Source organism: Anolis sagrei, chromosome 4 (assembly GCF_037176765.1).
Source record: "Anolis sagrei isolate rAnoSag1 chromosome 4, rAnoSag1.mat, whole genome shotgun sequence".
NCBI lineage: Eukaryota > Metazoa > Chordata > Lepidosauria > Squamata > Dactyloidae > Anolis > Anolis sagrei.
The window spans coordinates 220,424,630-220,447,947 of NC_090024.1; the positions used below are offsets into that span (position 1 = coordinate 220,424,630).

At 40.2% G+C, this 23,318-nt stretch overlaps 1 protein-coding gene across 2 annotated transcripts in view; it reads right to left on the reverse strand.

Annotated features, from left to right (window-relative positions):
• The window catches only part of PREX1 (phosphatidylinositol-3,4,5-trisphosphate dependent Rac exchange factor 1), a 227,997-nt gene that overhangs the window by 103,943 nt on the left and 100,736 nt on the right, over nucleotides 1-23,318 (reverse strand). For both annotated transcript variants that reach the window (XM_060772150.2, XM_067468184.1), the window contains exons 4-5: nucleotides 18,875-18,979; nucleotides 14,737-14,838 (exon numbers count right to left, since the gene is read on the reverse strand). In XM_060772150.2, the coding sequence (XP_060628133.2) occupies nucleotides 14,737-14,838; nucleotides 18,875-18,979 (207 nt within the window). The remainder of the gene's footprint in view (nucleotides 1-14,736; nucleotides 14,839-18,874; nucleotides 18,980-23,318) is intronic.

A 23,318-nucleotide genomic window follows, 5' to 3' on the forward strand; every position in this document is an offset into this window, starting at 1 on the left:
CGCTGTGAAGCGTTTGCTCGATTTTTCGTAGATAAAATTGGGCGGATTCGGTCGGGTTTTGACACCACTTTACCTGCAGTCCCTGAGAATGTAACGAGAGCATCTGCTTGTCAAGTTTTGTTGGATTCTTTTCAATTAGTTCAGCTTGAGGATGTGGACAGGATCCTTGGAGAGGTGCGGCCTACCACATGCATCCTAGACCCCTGTCCATCCTGGCTTATAAAAGAAGCCAGAGGGGGTTTGGCGGAGTGGGTGAAGGTGGTGGTTAATGCCTCCTTACAGGAGGGCAAGATTCCAGCGAGTCTAAAACAGGCTATTATCAAACCGCTGTTGAAAAAACCATCACTGGACCCCACTCAATTAGACAACTATCGGCCAGTTTCCAATCTCCCCTATTTGGGCAAAGTCCTGGAACGTGTGGTGGCAGCTCAACTCCAGGGATTTCTGGTAGACACTGATTATCTTGATCCGGCACAGTCTGGCTTTAGACCGGGACATGGAACGGAAACAGCCTTGGTCGCCTTGGTAGATGATCTGCGCAGGGAACTGGACAGGGGGAGTGTGTCCCTGTTAGTTCTCCTGGACCTCTCAGCGGCCTTCGATACCGTCGATCACGGTATCCTTCTGGGACGACTCACAGAAATGGGACTTGGGGGTACTGCTTTGCAGTGGCTCCGGTCATTTCTTGAGGGACGGTCCCAGAAGGTGTTACTGGGTGACACCTGTTCGGCTCCACAACCATTGTCGTGTGGAGTCCCTCAGGGATCTATTCTGTCCCCAATGTTGTTTAACATCTACATGAAGCCGCTGGGGGAGATCATTCGGAGTTTCGGACTGCGGTGTTATCTCTATGCAGATGATGTCCAGATCTGTCACTCCTTTCCGCCTGTCACCAAGGAGGCTGTCCAGACCTTGAATCGGTGTCTGGCTGCTGTGTCGGACTGGATGAGAGCTAACAAATTGAAATTGAATCCAGACAAGACAGAGGTCCTACTGGTCAGTCGGAAGGCCGAACAGGGTATAGGGTTACAGCCTGTGCTGGATGGGGTTACACTCCCCCTGAAGACGCAGGTTCGCAGCTTGGGAGTGATCCTGGACTCGCCGCTGAGCCTGGAACCCCAGGTCTCGGCGGTGGCCGGGAGAGCTTTTGCGCAATTAAAACTTGTGCACCAGTTGCGCCCGTACCTTGGGAAGTCTGATCTGGCCACGGTGGTCCACGCTCTTGTTACATCCCGGATAGACTACTGCAACGCGCTCTACGTGGGGTTGCCCTTGAAGACTGTTCGGAAACTCCAACTAGTCCAGCGTGCGGCAGCCAGATTGCTCACCGGAGCGACATACAGGGAGCATACCACCCCCCTGTTGTGCCAGCTCCACTGGCTGCCGGTTCAATTCCGAGCACAATTCAAGGTGCTGGTCTTAACCTACAAAACCCTATACGGTTCTGGTCCAGTGTATCTGTCCGAACGTATCTCCCTCTACGTCCCACCTCGGAGTTTGAGATCATCTGGGGAGGCCCTGCTCTCGACCCCACCACTCTCACAAGTGAGGCTGGTGGGGACGAGAAGCAGAGCCTTCTCAGTGGTGGCCCCCCACCTGTGGAATTCACTCCCGGGGGAAATCAGAACAGCACCAACCCTCCTCTCCTTCAGGAGGAGGGTGAAGACATGGCTGTGGAACCAGGCCTTTGGGCAACCAGGCAATTAGACAATGACAACCAAATAAGACAATCAGATGTGTGAGATCGGCAGGATTGTCGAAATGGAACCAAAACAGATCTTTGAGTTAATTGTACACTGATGGGTAGGAGGAAGTTCCAGGTTTGTATTGTTTTTACTGATTTTATCATTTTACTGATTTTATTGGATAATGTTGAATTGTGGGAATTTGTACTGTTATATTTTTTGTGATGATTGTTTGTGTAGCAGGCGTCTAAGTGCGCCTTGCAGCTGTAAGCCGCCCTGGGTCCCCTTCGGGGTGAGAAGGGCGGGGTACAAGAACCCCAAATAAATAAATAAATAAATAAATATGGCCACGTTCCACAAGTGTACAGCCGGAAAACTCACAGCAACCTAGTGATTCCAGCCATGAAAGCCTTCGACAACGCAATTTTGTTTTTCTTCCTATGGTTCAATGCAGGTTTGAATCTTTGTCTCATGGAAACTAAGTTCTTCAAAAAGAGTATTGTGCTATTCTGTCATTGCCAGCCCTTCTAATCAACATTAAACTTTTCATAAGCATCTTTTGTATAATATCTAGTATGATCTTTCAGGACTTAAAGATTAGTAATTCTACTCTCTGTCTACAATTTGGAACATAAGAAGCATTGCTTTAAACAAACCCTGCTCCTTTTGACTGACAGCATTTCTCACATAATTTTTGAACTTTTGCAAGACTGCCAAACAACTTCTTACAATATACATACAAAAGTGAACAGCCTTTTTTTCTCTAAGTACAAAAAGCAACAAAAATCTGTATATGGTGAATTAAGTCCCCCAATTTAGAAGATCAGTGCTTATGATTTTTAGAATGCAGCCAAATTCTGCTAGCACTTAAAAAAATAAATCAGCAACAGATTGAGAGGCCACGCAGGGTGAACATGAGCTGGAACTGCCAGGACACGGAAAAGGTATCACAATCCGTCAACAGAACAGATGTGTCACACTTGGCATGTGATTACCCTTCTGCATTAATGGCATATATTACGTATTTTGTTTGGCCTGAGTCAGCATGCTCAACTATCCACCCTATGCTGCTCTCTTCCACTTTACAACTAGGTAACCTGATATTTTTTATACATCATGGTAAGCCAGAAGTGAACATAAAGCAAGGTATACAAGTGGCTATACAGCTTTACAACAAAACATAAGAGCTCTGAACCACCCATTAACTTTTCTGCTTATGCTTAAAATAGAAAAATTAGAAGGTCAAAGTCCTCTCCCTACCCGCCACTCCTGCACCACAGGAGACAAAATAATCCATTATTTAAAAATCAAGGATTGAGCTATTTCAATTTGTATCTAAACATGAATGCAGTCTGCTTCTTCAGTGAAAATAATTATCTTCTTCATCTTGTCAGACTAGAATTCATCAATCTGCTGTTATTCCTGCCTACAGCAATGTAATGTTCATAATATAAAACCCAGATAGGGATTCTTGAGACCCACCCAGAGTCTGATTCCATCTTACACTGACTGGATTGGGCAATTTCAGTGAGTCTAGGTCAAGTATTTTTGTCCTTTAAACTTTCTGGGGACTGTACAAATAGGCAAAACAGGTGGAAGAAAATAAATCTAGAAGTGTCTGCACACAATCCCTGTACCCAAACATTCCTACACACTATCGATGCTTCCAGACACCACCAAATCGCAGGTTTTCTATGAGGGGCAAAAAAAAAAAAAACCACGGGACCTGAGAGCAGGTCCACATACAAACCTGTTGGTCCTGAGATTTCTGCCTATGATTCCATACTTGCTTCATCATTGTGGGATTTTGAAGCCCACAAAGATGGTCACTGCAGGACGTCCACTGAAAATTTGGGCTTTTTTTAAAAAAAAACTTTAAATGTGCAGATGTGAATATACGCATTGTTCATATGAGTTTTGTTCCTGGGTCATACATACCTGTTCCTCACTGCTTTATTTCTGAAAAGATGGCAAAAGTTGACTAGAGGGCAAAAACTTTGTCCTGACAAGAGAAGCTTTGCCCTCCACACTTTTAATGAAGCCTGTGACATATAAACAAAGTTTATGGAGTAGGACCAGTACTTTCAAAGTCAGGACTACGCTATTAAATAGGAATTGACACTTTCAAGACAGGGACAGGACTCTGTCATTGTTATTATCATTCAGAGGCTGCATGTCCATCTGTCCAAACAGGTTTGATAGTGTACTTGTACCTGGGAACATCAGGGTAATTTTCCTGGGTTATAGATGACTGTTCCACATTGCTTCAATCATAAAAAGATGGGGAAAGTTGATTACATGGCAAAACCTTTGTTTGTGTGTCTGAAACTTCATTAAACATGTGGACAATGAAGTTTCTCTTGCCAGGATAAAGTTTTTGCCCTCTAGTCAACTGTTGCCATGTTTTAGGATACAACGAATCAGGAACCAACATGTATAACATGTATAACCAGGGAACAAACCAACATAAACAAGCCCATATTTTCTGCGTGTAGGAACACACAGAGATTCTAATATCCACATTTTCCAGACAGAACCAGGATATTCCCACAACTGAAAATCTCATATTTTTAGTGTTTTGTAGCAATTCTTCCCATTTTTTCAGGGGATGTTGTTTGGCTACTCTCCATTTTGAACTGGGAGCTCCTGAGATAAAGGTACTTTTCCTGCTTCTGGGACTAAGCATGATGCAGCTATGCCTGTCTTTGTTTGCTTTTTAAAAATACCTGAGAACTGAAGTGTTTGTGTGTTGTGTAGGGCAAATCATTAAAATTCTTTTTTACTACGGGCAAATTCAGACAGCATCTTATTGTGGTCTGTCCAGAAGACGTCCTGGACAATCCCGAATTAACCTTGGTTTATAGTGAATTAAATGTGAGTGCTTGCTGCGACCTTTAGTCTGTTCCTTATTTATATAATTAAAAGTCTCCTTACCAGGCCTTAGAAGCTCTCTCCTGTGCCTCCCTCTATGACACACCAGTTGTTTTCTTTTCTGTGTCGTTTGTTGCTAATTATAACAATATTTCTTCATTATTATGTTCTTTTTGGAGGAGAAGCTGGGGAGAATACACTTCTCTAATCGGCGCATGCTCACAAAGGCCCTGTTTGTAGCGAATTAATTAGATAGTGGATTTATTCTGTGCCTTCTTGGAAGGCGCAGGATAAACCCACTATTTCTGGTGTCTGGACTGCAGTCCAGGCACCATTCCCACCATTTTCTGGACTAAACTGTGGAGATACCCACCCCTCTCCCCCAAAGCCGCCAAGCCCCACTGAAAAGTAAAGAAAACTTACCTGGCCTCCAGTACAGTGTTGCAGCACCTCACCTGGCTAGTAGAAATGACATGCCAGGAAAGCGAGGAGGGGGAAGAGAAATCGCTCCCCCCTTCTCATTCTCCTAGCACGTTATTTCTACCAGCCAGCAGAGGTGCTGCAACACTGTACTGGAGGCTGGGTAAGTTTTCTTTACTATTCAAAGGGTTTTGGGGGTTTTGTGGGAGGGGGAAAGGTCCCCAGATGTTCTGCCAAGCTATTCCCAGCAGAACATCTGGACACCCATCCCAGAAAGCATGCACTTTCTGGTGTGGGTGTAGACAGCCCCACAGGAACATCTGCATTTTTAAAATGCGAATGATCCTGGGATAAAGGGCTGTCTGGAACCACCCTAAGGTTCCCAGAAACCTTTAATTAGCATGATCAGTGGCCATTTAGAGAATTTAGGGAGTTGAAAATAATTTTAAAAATATTTTTCCAAGCTCAGGTGCACATCTCTCATATTATGGCTTCTGTAAGACCCTGGGACTTCAATAGCTTGAAATAAGGTTCAACTTGGCCTTCAGTATCCCAAGGGACAGAATTTTCAGTACCAAATGTTTGGATAGTGTTTGTAGAAATGTTTCATTGCACAGAAAAATCCTTCTACATATGTAGTTGTGAGCATGATTGAAAGATCAAAGCTGTTATGCAAAACACCAAGTTTTAAAAGCAAACCCAACCCTAATACTTCTTAGAAGGAAGGATGTTGTTCTACTGAAACTTGCCTTGTTTTGGTCTCCTCATCCTGCTGCCGCCCTCTTCATCTTTTTTCCACAGCAGGCTGATCATCTTCATTTGTATACTTAAGCAGGGAGTAGAACACATACTTTGCTGCAGAAAATTACAACTATCCACATAAAAGAATTCTCTCGTTTCCTGTGCCTTGCATTACAGAAGGCTCCCAAAGGATAATGAGCTATATATTTTATCCAATGGAATGTTAACTCTGCTCATTGCTTAGTGTGATAAAACATGGCTTGCTCTTGCAGAAGAGTTTTATTGAAAATCTAGCACTAATGGCAAGAGAGAAAGATTGTACCATTTCCTGTGCTGATTGATGAGTGCAAAAGGATGTTAAGCAGCAAATTTAACTAACCTAGCAGCAGATTGGAGATTCTGGCAGTAAAATGAAGCAGGGCACTTAAAACTAAACACATTCTTGATCAGAAGCTATCTCTGGAGGACCAAACCTCTATAGAAGAGCACATGATATGCATACACAAAGTCATCGGTTTAGTCCTTGACACTTCCAGTTAAAGAGATCTCAGGCAGAACAGCTGAGAAAATACACTGTTGAAAGTCACCGCAAACCCCAAAAAGGCAATATTGGACTATATAGACTAATATTCTAATCTATCTATCTATCTATCTATCTATCTATCTATATGCTCTGTTTGTTCTGAGTGACATCATAACTCAAAATCCGCTGGACTAATTTGGCCACAAGACACCTACTAACCCAAAGAGTGACCATCACTCAAAAAAATTGATTTTGTCATTTGGGAGTTGGAGTTGCTAGGATTTATAGTTAACCTACAATCAAAGAGTATTCTGAACTCCACTAATGATGGACTTGAGCCAAACTTGGCACACAGGACTCCCATGACCAACAGAAAACACTAGATGGGTTTTAGTTCACACAGGACTCCCATGACCTTTGGTTTTGGAGTTGAAGTTCACCTACATCCAGAGAGTACTGTGGACTCAAACAATGAAGGATCTAGACCAAACTTGACACAAATATTCCATATGCCCAAATATGAACACAGAAGGAGTTTGGGGAAAAGAGACTTTGACATTTGGGAGTTGTAGTAACTGGGATTTATAGTTCATCTACAATCAAAGAACCCCACCAAGGACAGAATTCTGAACCCCACCAATGATAGAATTGGCCCAAACTTCCCACACAGAACCCCCATAGCCAACAAAAATACTTTGTTTTTTGGTAGTCTTTGGCAACCTTTCTGACACCCCCTCATGACACCCCCCCCCCCAGGGTCCCAACCCCCAGGTTGAGAAATGCTGCCTTAAGGCCATCCAGTCCAACTTCCTTCACCAGGCAAGAAAACATAATCAAAGTTCTCTTGGCAAAGAGCCATCCAGCCATAGATATAGACATAATGATTCACACACACACACATATGTGTGTATATGACAGATATAATATCATAGATTTGAAAGGGACCCCTAAAGAAGGACAATTATATGTTGCATGTTCCAGAGCAGGCAACAAGAAACAACAAGAAATACTGTTTACTCACAACCATAAAGAAATTACATATATTAGAAACCAACACTTTCTCACTACATTATTTTCCAGATCACCAGACTGGGCCAGAGCAACGCATGGCAGGGGATGGCTGGTGTAGTATAAGAGTGTTTGTATTTTCACAAGAAGATCCTCTAGTAACAGTTGCATTTTATTTTGCATTCCTGTGTCCCATGCTCTTAAAAACAAAATGCTCTTTTTCATTTTTAGTTACAATGTAAGACGTAATTTAACATTAACACAACACAACAAAGTGTACAAAGTAAAGTAAAGGTTCCCCTCGACGTTATGTCTAGTCATGTCCGACTCTAGGGGGTGGTACTCATCTCCATTTCTAAGTCGAAGAGTCAGTATTGTCCGCAGACACCTCCAAAGTCATGTGGCCAGCATGACTGCATGGAGCGCCATTACCTTCCCACAGAAGTGGTACCTATTAATCTACTCACATTTGCAAGTTGTCGAATTGCTAGGTTAGCAAAAGTTGGGCCTAACAACAGGAGCTCACTCTGTTTATGACTGGGAATAATTTTACCATAAAACCTGAACAGCTGCAGATTCTATATCATAACTAAAAAAAACCAAGTTATAGCACTAGCAGTATTGTCGTTTTTAAAGTTCAGGAAAGTCATCTACCTTTCCCCCACTTGCCATTAAAAAGTCACTGAAATCCCCTGACTTGTCAAAAGGTCAAGTGCAAATGTTGAGGCTGAAGTTCCCAGAGTGTGTGGGGTGTTGAATGAATAAATAAATGGCCAAAGCTATGTTAGTTCCAGGTGAGGGAGACAATAGCACATTCCAGCCATCCATGGGACTTGGCTCGGTTCCCACCACACTGTCAGCAGGACTGAAAGAATAGCTGTGGAAATGTAATGGTCCAACAGACAAAAAGGCACCAAAAGGCCTATTTAACTTAAAGCCAGTATGCTTTACAACTGATAATATCAACAACATGACATTTATTCATCTATTTCTTTTGAGTGTATATACCCTGCCTTTCAAGACTTTGCTTTTGCAAAGCATCTAAAAAAGATAAACTAAAATGTGAAAAAAATGAAGTGAAATGAAGCACCAGGTAAAATTAACATTGGCCATCCTAAAGAGATCAATTCAGAAAAGCATAAAGAAATTAGAGAAGTCTCCACAAATCAATGAAGTATTTGAATACAGAAAAAAGAAGGAACTGTCAAAGCTATCTGTAGAAGAAATTCCAGAAATTGGGGATGACCACTAACAAGACTTTCCTCTCTTGTCAACAGCAGCCATGGGAAGAAACAGATAATGTCTGGTAGAAAATAGCCACAGAGCCCCAGTTCAGATTGGGAGCTCATTCCAGTTCAAATTAACATGCTTTAAGAAGACACACACAAATGGCATAACAGTTACCTACATTTAACAGTCAGTTCTAGCTAAAGGAGACCCATTGAATCAAATGCAAAATCCTTCTGATTCAATTGGTTTAAACCGAAGCAGTTTAGATGTTGCCCTTTCTATCCAATATTTTTCAGTGAAGAATTCAAGGGACTTTCTGTGTCAAATACACACATTTTATCTCTGAGCCACAAATTCATTCCAAAGTTACTGACATATACAGATTTGGAAACACATACAAAAACACCTGCACACATCAGTTACTTTATACCAGGTCAGTTTTGAGGATGGCCCATCAAGTCTGATATATCATTCTGATTAGCAATGGCTTTCCACAGTCTCCAGGACAAACCGTTTACATTCTGAAGTATCTCACCATTTTTTCTCTCTTAACTGGGCTGGTTAAGTGGTGGCCCTTCGACTGTGGAACTCCCTCCCCAGCGATGTTAGATCAGCCCCCTCCCTACTGATCTTCAGAAAGAGAGTGAAAACATGGCTCTTGGATCAAGCTTTCAGAGAAGAACCATAGTGCAATAGATGGACTGGAATTATGTGCAATGACTACTAGAATGATCTAGATTATGATTGTGGATAGCATGGTTTTATAGTGTATTGTCGAAAACTTTAATAGCCGGAATCACTGGGTTGTTGTAGGTTTTTTCAGGCTGTATGGCCATGGTCTAGAGGCATTCTCTCCTGACGTTTCACCTGCATCTATGGCAAGCATCCTCAGAGATAGTGAGGTCTGTTGGAACTAGGAAAAAGGGTTTATATATCTGTGGAATGACCAGGGTGAGACAAAGGACGTCTGCTGGAGCTAGGTGTGAATGTTTCAACTGACCACCTTGATTAGCATACAATGGGCTGACTGTGCCTGGAGCAAACCTTTGTTGAGAGGTAATTAGATGTCCCTGCCTGCTTCCTCTCTGTTGTTGTGCTGTTGCAATTTTAGAGGTTTTTAAAAAAAAACTGGTAGCCAGATTTTGTTCATTTTCATGGTTTTATAGTGTTTCTAATGTTTTTAAAATGTTTTAATGTATTTTAATTTTGATTTTAATTTCAAATTAAATGTTGATTTAATTGCATATTGTTGTTAAGGCATTGAATTATTGCCAAACTATAAACTGCCTTGAATCCCCTTCAGGGTAGAGAAGGACAGGATATAAATATAGTAAATAAATAAATAAGAGAAGGTTTATTCTTACTGAGGCTGCATCTATACTGTCCTATATCCCAGAATCTGATCCCAAAATATTTGCTTATCCCAAATTATCTGGCAGTGTAAACTCATACAATCAAATCAGACAATCTGGGACCAGATCCTGGAATATAGGGCAGTGTAGATCCCACCTGAGCTACAATTCCCTTCACAAGTCTACATAAAGAAACAGGCATTATTATTTTAGGGTGAAGGTGCTTTAAAATAAGATGAAAACAAGGCTTCAGTTTTCCTGCAGAGCTCCAGGCTCACATACAGGAACCATTCTAAATTGGGTTTTGAGAAGCCTGCTTTTTTTAGCACCCTCACCTTTAGCTAATTAGTGGCACCCTGCCTTTTTAACAATCCCAAGGGAGAAGAAAGGACGCCTCCTCAAATTTCCATCATACTTTTTTTTACATCTGTACTGTTTTCTATTTCAGATTCCTGACACCTAAGGTCATTAAGGCTTGCAAGCATCATGCTGTTTTGCATTATCTTTCAAGCAGAGTCTGGCAGCTCAGCTCTTGCCTCCAGGTTATTTTTTAGTAGCATGGGGAATCTCCCAACTATGGATGCAACCTATAATTAACAAATTTACTTTCAAGTAGCTCATTTAACAGCTAGACATGGAAACCAAAATAATACACAGTTGAATTGTAGCCAAATACCTGTAAATTCCTGGAGATGAAGAAGAACAGGAGGAGGAAAAGAAGAAGAGGGGAAGGCACCCTCCATAGCAACATTCATAATCCTCACACTGAGCAAAGAACAATCAGGTGGTTTTAAAAGAAGACATGACAGCAGAGAATAATTTGCACCCTAAAAATATGATTAAAACATGATCACTGCACTGCTACCACCTCCTCCTGGGCCTCATTTTTTCTTTACTTTTTCAACTGATCTTTCCAAGGTGAAATTGTTATTTCAGGGCTCAGAGCTGAATTATGCACAATGGCTGCCTCACTGTTGGACAACATGGGTTCTACTCTGCATTAACATAGCATCTTTGGATCAGGGCTGGTTTAATGTTTATGTGATGAAACTACAGAATATGACCTCTGTTGGTTGAGAAGATAGTGTAATTTTATTATTGTATTGTAGATTCTTAGCACGTCCTTCCTATTTACAACTCATCTCAAAAGCACAATGTTTCTTTTCCAAAGACATGTGAATTTTATATGCCACTCCTCCAAAGGTATCATTTATTATAACCCTCCAAAGCTATCATTTATTATAACCTTCCTCAACCTCATATTCCCCAAATATGCTGATCTATCATTCTCATTATGCTTCAGCTATAATGACATTGATAGGCCACTTAAACTCTGAAGTTGTGTTATATTAAAAATGGACATGTACTGGAGGATCCTTCACACAGGGGCTTTTAAGTACAGGGCTCTTCTCTGAGAGAAATTCAAACAGATTCCACTTCTCTACAAAGTAAGAGATGTGACCATGCAGTTCCTCAGTAATTCTACACTGCCTGTGTTCAAAGTAACTTCTTGTATTTATCAAATTATATTTACAAATAAGAATCCTAAAACAGGCCCTGGGGTTGCATCTGATTAAGCCCTCCAAGGATATGAAGCATCTAGTCTAGTAGTTCTCAACCTGTGAGTCTCCAGATGTTTTGGCCTTCAACTCGCAGAAATCTGAACAGCAGGTAAACTGGCAGGGATTTCTGAAAGTTGTAAACCAAAACACCTGGGGACCCACAGGTTAAGAACCACTGATTTCTAGTCTAAAAATGAATTGATATTAGCGAACACCTGGTTGTCTAGAAACAATGAGTTGTCCTGTGATGGGCAGACTTTTACACACACATTGTATACATCACAGTCATTTTTATAAGCTTTTACAACTGTATTTGAGGGCATACTTGCCAACAAAGTGATTTAAATCTTGTTTGAATGAATAAAGAAGAATCACCCGCACATATGAGCTTTGAAAATCTGTCAACTTTGGAAGGGCATCCGTGACCTTCCAGTTGTTATTGAACTACAACTGCCATTATTGGCTTGGATGTTAGAGCTGAATGGAATTGTAATCCAATAACACATAAAGGGCCACAGCACAAATTCCTCAGGCTCACCCTGACTAAGTCAGAATAGTCACTATCACCCAAACTGAAGAAATGGGTCACCAAAACAGGATACTAGGGGCAGGAGGGAGAGGGATGTGCATTAAATGTGCAAATGCTAATGATTGCAAATAGGAGTACAAAGCCAGAGACTGGAACTAGGGGTCTATTCCTATTAAGACAATGATAGCACTATTAACTCACTTTAACTGCCATGGTTCCATCCAATGAATTTTATATGCCACTCCTCCAAAGGTATCATTTATTATAACCCTCCAAAGCTTGGCATTTTGGGGAGGAGCATTTTAGTTTCCCAGCCAAAGTGCACTGGTGCCCCATCAAACTACAAATTCCATAATTCCTGGGAAGGAACCATGATATTTCAAATATAATAGCAGTGCCATAATTGTGTATGGATGGGTACCATATGATCTGAGTGCTGTTGATGAACGAATACAAGGTCTCTACTCTCCTTTCTCAGATCTATCTTTAAGCTAAATTTAGGTTGGAGGGTCCATCAATTAAAGAAGGTCTTCAAACAAAAGACTGACACCTAACCGCAATAGATCAGGCCTAAAAGTATTCACCCTTCAGTTTGCTCCAGGTTTTGCTACTGTCTTAAATGCTGCTGAAAGAAAACAAAGCAATCTACTACAATGTGAATATCTAAAGAAGTGTAAGCACAATGGATGTCCATGAGGAATGTGTACAGATCACACTTATCAACTCTTGACTTCCTCTGGCCTGCCTGTCTGCCCATTCCTAAAGCCTTTAAAGAGGCTCCCATGTCTCACACATAATCCTAATGCAAATCCATGGAATGAACAGTCACCAACTTCCTCTCCACCCTGGATCTAATGTAAACAAACATAATTTGAGGCCATGCATGTTGCAACTGCTGAGGCAGCATTTTAAAAGAAGCTAAATTTGTCACAATATGACTCATATATTTAGGTATGTTAGAACTGACTGGACTTTGGGACTTTCTGAAGTACTGGTAAAGCTAAAGTCCCACTACTTAAATGCACAAAAAGATATTTCCACAGAAGGACAAGACATGATCTATGTCTATGAAGACATTTTGTACCCCCTCTTGGGTTTCTAACATTCCTAACCTGTAGCCTCCCTAGCTGTGATTTAAAATCTTTTCCAACTCATGCAATTAGTTGGAAATGATTTCGCTGCAAGGACATAGCACAGGGTTCAGAGAATGTCAGTTGTGGGATAGTGGTTGGTATTGGACTCAGATGTGGGAGATCTAGATTCTAGTTATACTAAATGACAAAGCTTACTGAGAGACCTTTGACCAGTCATTCAAACTAAACAACTTCACAACATTGTTGTGACAATAAATTAATGAAGCAGAAAACATGTCTTGGGTTCACTAAAGAAAAGATATGACCTAAATGCAACTAATAAACATCTGTACTAATTAAAAAAAAGTCAGATCTCCTATGCTGGTTACTAGGCCTGGGTAACAACGGAAAAATTTGTTTCTAAAATCGATTTGTATTTGGGGGGTTTTTTTGTTTCGATATTTAAAATAATTACAAAATTTTCCTTTTAAAAAGTTCGATATTTACGAAATTTTGTAAATGGTAAAAAATTAACGAATCGATTTCCGAAACAATAACGAATCGATTCGTTAATGGCGGACGCGACCGCGAAATACGCTAAAAAACCTCCAAAACCTTCTGAAGCTTCCCTCTCCCTCTGTTGTTGACTGTTGGTGTGATATTATAATTTTTTTTCACTAATTAAACCATAAAACTGGCCCAGACATGCGGAAATAATAACGAAACGACCTCAAAACAATAACGAAACGAATACAATATCGAAATACGAAGCATTTACAAAACGTTTTTGAAAATTCGTTTTTTTTTAATAATTGCTGAAGAATGGTTCGTTATCGTTTTGTAATTGAAAAATTAACGAATTATTAACGAATTACGAATTAACGAAACCGCCCAGCCCTACTGGTTACCAGTGTTTCTATGGGTAAGGGAAATTTGCTTCCTTGCTATAGTAAGTCTTGTCGAAGTTGTATACTGACACATAGTAGGGCTTTCACAACCTTTTGCAAAACTACATGGTTCACTGCAGCATATAAATAGCCTGAAACTGTAGAATGAATAGTTGGCACAGACAGAGTCATATGTAGACAGGATGACAATTGTACTTGCCACCAATATCGCAATGATAGGATCAAATGGATGGCCACTGGTTTCAAAATATCAACAGCAGCATTAACAAAGACAAAATGTCCCCACCTATATTGCTTTCAATCAGGGATAACACTGCTGCAGAATCTGTTATTGTTGTCAGTCTCAGAACTCAAATGAAGTGCATTTATCAGTCACTATCATGAATATCATGTATACATGAATGGCAAATACTGATAAAACTATAGATAGAATTTTCACATGACCTGACATAACTTGATGCACAACCCTCTCATCTTTTCAGAACAAGTCACAAACATCTAAACAAGAAGTGGTTTGTATGTTTCTGAATCTACCTGCAAGTGCGAGAGAAGTGTCATGTGGGTGACACAAGCCAAGGGTAAAACTCTTAAGACAATATAAGATACTATCACTCCTTTGGAGCCAACATCTATTCTGGAAACACCAGTTTGGGCAACCTAACATTAGAGTCAAACGTTATAAGCAAACAATTTTTATGTAACCAAACCAGTAGTCTTTCAACTTTCTGCAGGTACAAGTCAGAAGTACAGAGCCAAATATACAATGAGGAAAAATAAAACTTTCCAGGGTAATTAAGAAACACAGTGTCAGAAAATATGTTTATTTCCTATTACCTTTAGAAGAAGTGGGTATTTGCAAATCCTCTGGATTGGGGTTAGAAGGTAGCCCTCAAGTGGAATGTCTGTCGTCTTTCTGCCTCCCAAAAGCATGCAGCTCTGTTGTAAAGAAAAACACAGAATTCACACTTGAATAAAAGCTCAAAAATGTTAAGAAATATTATTGTACAGCTGCTTTTACAGTGGGCTTTATACATGGATGAGTTCAGAAAAGAAGAATCCTTTCAAAGTTGGTAAAAGACATATGCTGCGCATTTAGTAGGGCAAGAGAATGTACACTTTGTATGGAAAAGTGTGTATGAGAGGGCAACTAATTCTTTCCCTTTACCTGATATATAGCATTGTGCCACATTACTTCAAAGAATTTACATCTGGGGTGCCTCCCTCATGCAACGAGCTGGGAAAGACTACAGGCAAAAAAGCCAAAGGTTATCTGCACCACAGGATTCTGAAGTCATGTTCTCTTCTGGTCCATCAATGAATTTCCAGGTACATAATGTACCTGTACCATTCAAGCTAATGACCAGAGGAAAGAAACGCTCTAAACTAATGATGCATTCTATCCAGTGTTTGGAAAATTATGTTATCCTTGTACTACAACTCTCAGAACCATGCAACCATTAATGATTAGTGGTGAAACTGGCTGAAGGACTTTTCTGAGACCCGCATTCTGTCCAGTTGCAGTCAAAAATTAATGGTGATGATTACATTCAAGTAATACAAGAAACACAAAGCCTAGTTTATATAGGTGGCTAATGACCTAGCAAGCCATCCTAAACCAGACTATTCAGAAATAAATCCCACTGCGTACCGTGGTATATTATTTAAGAAGCATACAGGATATTATTATTATTATTATTATTATTATTATTATTATTATTATTGCAAAAGGCCACCCTACTCAGATCTGCATGCATTATTCGCTGATACATCACACAGTCCTAGACACTAAGAGAAACAACTGGAAAAGCTGTGATCTTGTTTGCTGTGTACTAATCTGGTGTTTATAATAATAATAATATTAAACAACAACAACAACAACAACAACAACAACAACAGTCATCTCAGCCTGTCGACTTTTGCTTTTTGGGGGTTCTTGCAAGATATTTTCTCCTGAAATATGTCTGACACAGCTGTCCAGAACTACTCAGGTGTTTAGCAGCACAAACACTTGCAATTATTTTTCAGTGTTTTAACCAGACACCAATCATAGCCTTTGGCTGCAGACACAGGGAGACTTCTTTGATGCTCTGGCAATACTGGCTGCTACTTGCAAGAACTCTCCATCGAATTCTCCAGGGTCCTTGTGTGATTCATATACCATTTCTATCCCCTTTGTTTTCTTTTACTCTCACGTTGGCCTTTGAATTAATTCCCTGTTTAAATCAGTTTCAGAACTGTAACATTCCCATTTTCCAAGGCAAGTCTGTTCTTTGGCTACTACCGAGAGAGCATCTCAGCCAATTCTGCCACACAAGAACCTCTTTCTTTTCTCATTTGACCTCATTAGATGGTGAAATTATTATGCCAGGCAGTACACTGGAAGAAAGGGGGAATGATGTAAGGAACTACCAAACCAAAAAAACAGACTGCCCCATGACTGTCTTGACATAAAACTATTTTAAAACATCTTTTTAGGACTAACAAAATGTGACCACCGTCTATAAATCTTCCTGCCCAGTAGAATGCTCAAGTATCAAGGCTAAGAGTTTTTGCTTTAATTACTCCAATCAGTCAGTGCAAAATAACTTTCTAAAATAAGGGCTGCACTCACAATTCCCCTTAAAATGTCAAAATGATGCCTTAGAAAAAACTAAACCAAGGAAATGAAGGGCACTAACAGAGAAACTACGAATAGTCCATGGTAAAAAAAACAAAAACAAACCAAACTATGCATGGGTACTCACCAAACTTCAACTCCAATGACTCCCTAGCATTAAACCACGGCAGTTAAAGTTAAAGATTTTGTTTAATTATAAATCCTAGAATTTCTCACTATAGCCATGCTAATTTGGGGCTGACAGGGGATACAATTCACTAAGATACAATGTAGTTCACTAAGATATTGAAGGCTTCACAACTTCTACCTAGGGAATATACAATATTGAAACAGTAACTTGGAAACAAGCAGCTGGCACAGCAGTATACAGGAGCAAGGATACACATACCAACCAGAACATACAGGGGAGGAGTTTTAATTTGGGGTTGTTGTAGGTTTTTTCAGCTGTATGGCCATGTTCTAGAAGCATTCTCTCCTGACGTTTCACCTGCATCTATGGCAGGCATCCTCTGAGGTTGTGAGGTCACAACCTCTGAGGATGCCTGCCATAGATGCAGGCGATATGTCAGGAGGGAATGCTTCTAGAACATGGCCATACAGCCCGATAAACCTACAACAACCCAGTGATTTCGACCATGAAAGCCTTCAACAACACAATTTTAATTTTCTTTATATTTTTCCAACATTGGAGGAAAAAAAACTAACATATCAATTCAACCTTTTTGTGTGAGTCAGGGTAACAGGAAGGGATTTCTTGCCAGTGGATCCCAAAGGTGCCATCCACTAGTTACTGAAGAAATTGTTTATGGCTGTCACATGTAGACAGCAACAAGTAATTTTATGGAAGAACAAACCCCAATTCATAGGAAGAGTCAAGTAAATATTATTATAATTATTCATGTTGTTGTTATCATTGCAATTCATCTTCTTTGCCTATATTGTGCTATAACACTATGCAGTAATGACTACAAGAAGTGACATGATTTGCCTAGTCTATTGATCATAAATAGGAAGCAGATTTATTTAAAATATAGGAACTGAAAGAGGGTGGAGTGAAGGCACTGCTATGAACAGCAAGCAAAGAGAAGAGGAAACCTCAAAAATGCACCACAAACAACCCTCTTATAAAGGCACAAAACATTTTGAGTCAAAGTGATTTTCCTAAGAGAAAACTGAACTTGTCTATTTTGATTATTTATATCTGAATTTCCTTCAAGAAAACTTAAGGTAACATATGCAACATTCTTATCCCATCCAGCAACAGGCAGCAGGAAATTGTGTCTTCTTATTCTCCACAACTGAGCTGTCACCTCCAAGAAGCAATTCAACTGCTTCTTTGAGGAGGCCCACCATTCTTCCAACTGTAAAAATACCACAAGTAAACCACTTGTTTGATAGGGCTACCACAGAGACACCTCAGAATGAAATATTCAGCAGGGCAGTTTCCATGAGCAGTTACCCACCCAACCTTCTCCTCTTACCGGGTCACTTCAGGATGTGAGTTCTGTTTGGAGAGCTCTTTTGAGCAGCTACTACCCAATCTCGAATTCAGAGTAAAAGATCTAATGAGTGTGATTGCCAGAGTGGCCACCAATATATTTCCTTTAAGTGTGGGAACTCTACATAGTAAGAAATCAAATGGGAAAATTCTCCAGTGTAGCTATCCACCCATTCTCTCAGAAGAATACCCTCAGAAAGATCCAGTGAGGTAGGATACAATAAACTACATCAGTTAGTGGTTTTTTTGTGCTTTTGTGCATGGAATTGGTACTTTTCTCCAAAAAGTAAATCCCATGATTTTTGTGGTAAGAAAACAACTAATATGGCAATGAGGCAAAGCAGCTTCTGCTCCCAATTCAGATGACAAATCCTCTTGTATCACCATTGGGGTAAGAGCAAACAGATTTGCCTTTGGATGACTACTGAATAGAATGGGATTAAAAATTCTCATTGGCACTGTTAGCCTTCTGCTACAGACAGGCATGTAGCCGGGGGGGGGGGGGCTTGAGGGGCTCCAGCCACCCCCCGCCACCCCCCCCCCAAATTCTCATGGTGGTCCACGAGAAAGCCTTACTGGTACATTATTTAAACTGTTATGTTTATTCATATTATGATCTGATCACCATGCTCAATATATCCCATATGCATGGGGGTATTGGGGTAACAATACAAAAGGTTTACTAGGGTAGACCCTATTTCACTCAGACTCAGCTCCCCCTCCGAATCAAACTCAGCTCCCCATGAATCAAAATCCTGGCTACGGGCCTGGCTACAGAGTGTGTATTGTTTAACCCATGTTGGGTTAAACATTTCTACATTTGGCAAAAAGCTGTTAAGTGGTCCACCTGTACTTACCAACAGGAATGCCCTTACAGGTGGAATCTTGTTCAGTTCCATCAAGAGCCTGAGTGCTTTCTCATGGTTGCTGCAATATTCCTCATAAACAATGAACTTGTCTTTCTGCGGGGAGAGCGTGAGAAAAAGAAAGAAGCATTTATCTCAGTTTTAATTTTTCAAAAATACTTCAATTCTATAACACACATCTTCAGTTTTGTTGTTTTATATATATATATATAGATAGAGAGAGAGAGAGAGAGAGAGAGTAGTTCCTAGTGTAGAAAATACATGGCACTGTTCTATCAAAGGCATGGCTTGTTTCTTTGATAGTGTGTAAAAGGTAAGAGTGAAGGTTTCTCCTTGAAATTAAAGTCTAGTCATGTCTGACTCTGGGGGTGGTGCTCATCTTCATGATTGCATGGAGTGCCATTACCTTCCTGCCAAAGCAATACCTATTGATCTACTCACATTTGCATGTTTTCGAGTTGCTAGGTTGGCAGAAGCTGGGGCTAACAGTGGAAGCTCATTCAGATCCTTGGATTAGAACCGCTGATCTTTCAGTCAGCAAGTTCAGCAGCTCAGTGGTTTAACCCACTGCACCACCCGGGGCACAAATGAATAAAAACAAAATTAATCAGTTGCTATATGTATGCTGGGTTAACAAATACAAACATGCATACACCCCTGCCTATATCTGTAATGGGCATAAATATATGAGAAACACACACTCCTCAGTTCTTCCACATTTCTAATGTCAAAAGACAGCTGAATTTCATTTTGCATTTTCTATGTCACAGTTCACACTGGACAACAGATTTATTTCTAACTGTACAAAGATCAGTCATGGTAAATCCACTGCAAAACAGTCATCTGCAGAATGTCACAAATTGTTTTCTCGAGAAACTGTAAACCAATTTCCATGCTAGAATCAATCAGACAAGGAATGACTGTGATTCAGCAGATAGTTAGCAATTCTGTAAGGAGTATTTCAACATGTTATAAACAGAAGAATCAGGAGGTATTTAGTATCTGTTGAGCTCCTTATCATTTGGCATCTTAAAGTCTGATGCATATTTTTCTCAAAAATAACTTTTAAACCACTTGAAATATATTAATCCTGTGAAATAGTACCAACTGCTTGCATTTTCTGGGTTGGAAGGGATGGGGCACGGTAATGAGCTTTTTCCCTTGAAAACATGCCTCAAGAAAGAGTAAACTCAATTCTGTAGATAATCAGTGGTGCTTTGAGCTCTAGCTGGGATATTTAGGATATAGGTTCCATTTGATCTTGAGTCACCAGATTAATGATATGCTAGATACACTATGATAAACAAGACTTAAAGGGAGCATGGTAGACTGCAGCAGTAGACCCTACCAGGATGCTGGGTCCCTGAAACATGTTCAAGGATGTTGGATGCTGACAACAAAATTGAATTCAACAAGAAAGACTGAAATAGATTAGTTTTTCTTTTCCAATCTGATGGGACTGCAGTTTCCATCAATGATGGCCATGGGGAAAGGGCATCGTTGAATACATATGGAGGGCCTCATTAGAGAAATCTCAATCTAGCCAAAATGGAAAAGGCTGTACCCAATCAGATGTCTTTAGTGGCCTCCAGAAGGTATAACGTCTCTGAACCTGGAGGTCACATTCAACATCAAAGATGATAACCACTGGCAGTCTAATCTTCCATGGATGTCACTATTATCTTTTTAAAACCAGTAGTTATTGTGATTTCAGTTAGCAAATTCTGTAAGTTAATTGTATGTTGCCTGATAAAAATGTCATGAACTATAAACTACCTTCTTTTTATGACATGGCAAGAAACACCTGCCTCCAAAGAGCAACACATAGGACTTCGCAAGTTAGGGTAGAAACTACATAAAGGGATGTTTTCATTGTCCCTCAATAATTCTGTATTTGTTTTGATTCTTTATCAAACACAAAAATAGCAGCAGATAGTAACAAAGAGAGGAAGGAAAGAAGCTGGAAAGCAGCTGGTTCATGGGCTTTATCCTTTGCTATGCCACACATCTGGAATTGCAGCTGCTTCTCTTCCAGGCAACTCTGAGTTGAAGATTGAAATGCCATAAAGACAAATGTTCTTGGTTACCAGATGCAGGAAATTCTTTAGCTGGGGATGTGATGCAACAGGATGGAGCAGCCTTTGTTCTAAAAAGAATCATGGAAAATAGAGAGACACCATGGCTTAAGGATAAGGCGACTTGTTTGCAGAGAGATTGGTGGTTTGATTCCAACCAATGCAAAAAAGCACCTCTGATGCCAACTTGCAAGTTGTTATCAAAAAGAGATGAATATTTACAAAACAGAGGTCCATCTGTGACTAGGAAATACACTCCTATTGAAGATATGTCTTATAGCAAGATTGCACTCATTTTGCACTAGGACCAAAACTCTGTTTGAGCACCTTAATTTAATTTATAAATGTTGTAACCTGCCTTGAGCCACAAAGAGAGGTGGGTAAGAAATACTACTACTACTACTACTACTACTATTATTATTATTATTATTATTATTATTATTAAATGTAAGTGTAGTTGAAATAATGTATACCAGTGCTTCTTAAGTTATCTTATATGTTGGATCTGCTGGCTTTTGTTTTCATGATCCTAAAATCACATGTGTTTCTATTAGCTTACATACTTTTATTCTTCCCAGAAACTTGCTGCAGATTGGCAGCCAATGGCTCACTGGGCAGCACTTTCAGAAGCACTGATTTATATGACTCTTTGTTTTCACAGTGTTTAGGTTTCATAAACTTAAATCCATCTGTCATTCCCAACTAAATGCCCTTATTGAATCAATGGAATCTACTATGTGTTGACTTCCCAAATACTCATTAGCAATGGGTCTACTCCAGTTGACTTGTGTCTGTGGTTTCACTTTCCTACATCCTACAGAACATATGTTTTCAAGGAATTTTCTAGATCTTCCAAACAATTGTGTGGTATATTTCTTCTGGAAGTTACCAGAGTCAAATGTATGACTTAGCAAATATCTAGAAACAATACCTTATGGTAGGGTTAGGGCCAGGCCTGTAGCGAGGGGGGGGGGGTTAGGGGTCCCCCCCCCGAAATGTTTCAGATTTTTAAAAAACCCTGGTTTACTCATGAATTTTAACTGGTTAACCAAATCCCCATGCTAAGTCACTGTTGTATGTTTTTATGTTGAATGTTTTTATATTGTGTAAATGCTATTTTAAATTGTAAGTCGCTTGGAGCACCTTGGTGGAGAGCGACTAATTAAGAAATAAAGTGAAGTGAAGATGCAAAAAATTAAGAGTCACTCCAGAACTGCAAACACTATCTCAAGCAAATACTGACAATTTATTCACACTGTCATTACTTGCAGCAATAGCAGATGTAGTGAAGCAACCAAGTTGGGGGGGGGGGGGTGTTGAATGCTCTCATTAAGGAGGCCAGACTTGGTGGGGGTGATTGACAGGGGCGGAGCTGCAGGCTACTGAAGGCTGCTCTGCCCCCTGCTGTGCTCTTTGTTTCAGCGTGAGCTAGGAGGCAGGTTTCAACCCCCCCCCCCCCCCCCGTGCAAAAGTTTCAACCCCCCCCCCCCCCGAAAATTTCAACCCCTCCCGAAATTTTTTTTCTGGCTACGGCCCTGGTTAGGGCCACTATAATCAAAAACATCTTGAAGACACAGGACAATACCAAGACAAAAATATGTACTTCACAACTGTATCTTTTTAATCTACTTTCATCCTAAAGAACATTATATTTGGAGTTTAGTGAAATACTTACAAATATTTCTAGATGCTCTACATCCCTCTAAGTATGATTTCTAAAATATTCTAAGAAGTCAAGACTGAGGATTAAAATAATTTAATTATGAAAAGCTATCTGTCAGAGAATATTAATAACTACAAATCTCAAGATTTCTTACAACATACCCAAGGCATTTGGACTGAAATCTGGAAGTTATAATTGTATTCCCAAAATACAATACAATCCCATATCTGCAGGGGAAAATGTTCCCAGATTTTGTATGGATATGCAGAAACATGGATAATAGCAAGCCCTATTGAAATGCTTCTGGCCCAATAATGTCATAAGAGTTTCAGTGAAGGGCCTAAAAACACTAAGAGATAACATATTTTGTCAGAGACGGCAGATACCAGTCCCAAGGATACGGAGGCCATAATGCATTGAAAACTAGCATTTGGGTGTGGTTCTATTAAGCAAAGTGCATAGCCATTGCACATGACATAGTGTGAGTAACAGGGAATTATGTGCACTCAATTCCTGAGAGAGTCACAAACACTGGAGAATTTGCTGGCCATACGCTGCCTGTCACAAACACTGTAACTAAGAAATATCTCTCCTAGCTCTCCAGTATAGGAAGCTTTGGAGAGATGTGACATCTGCTCTCTAGCAGTGTGAATGTGACAGCACAGAGATGGATTCCAAGGCCAAGACGTCATACTCT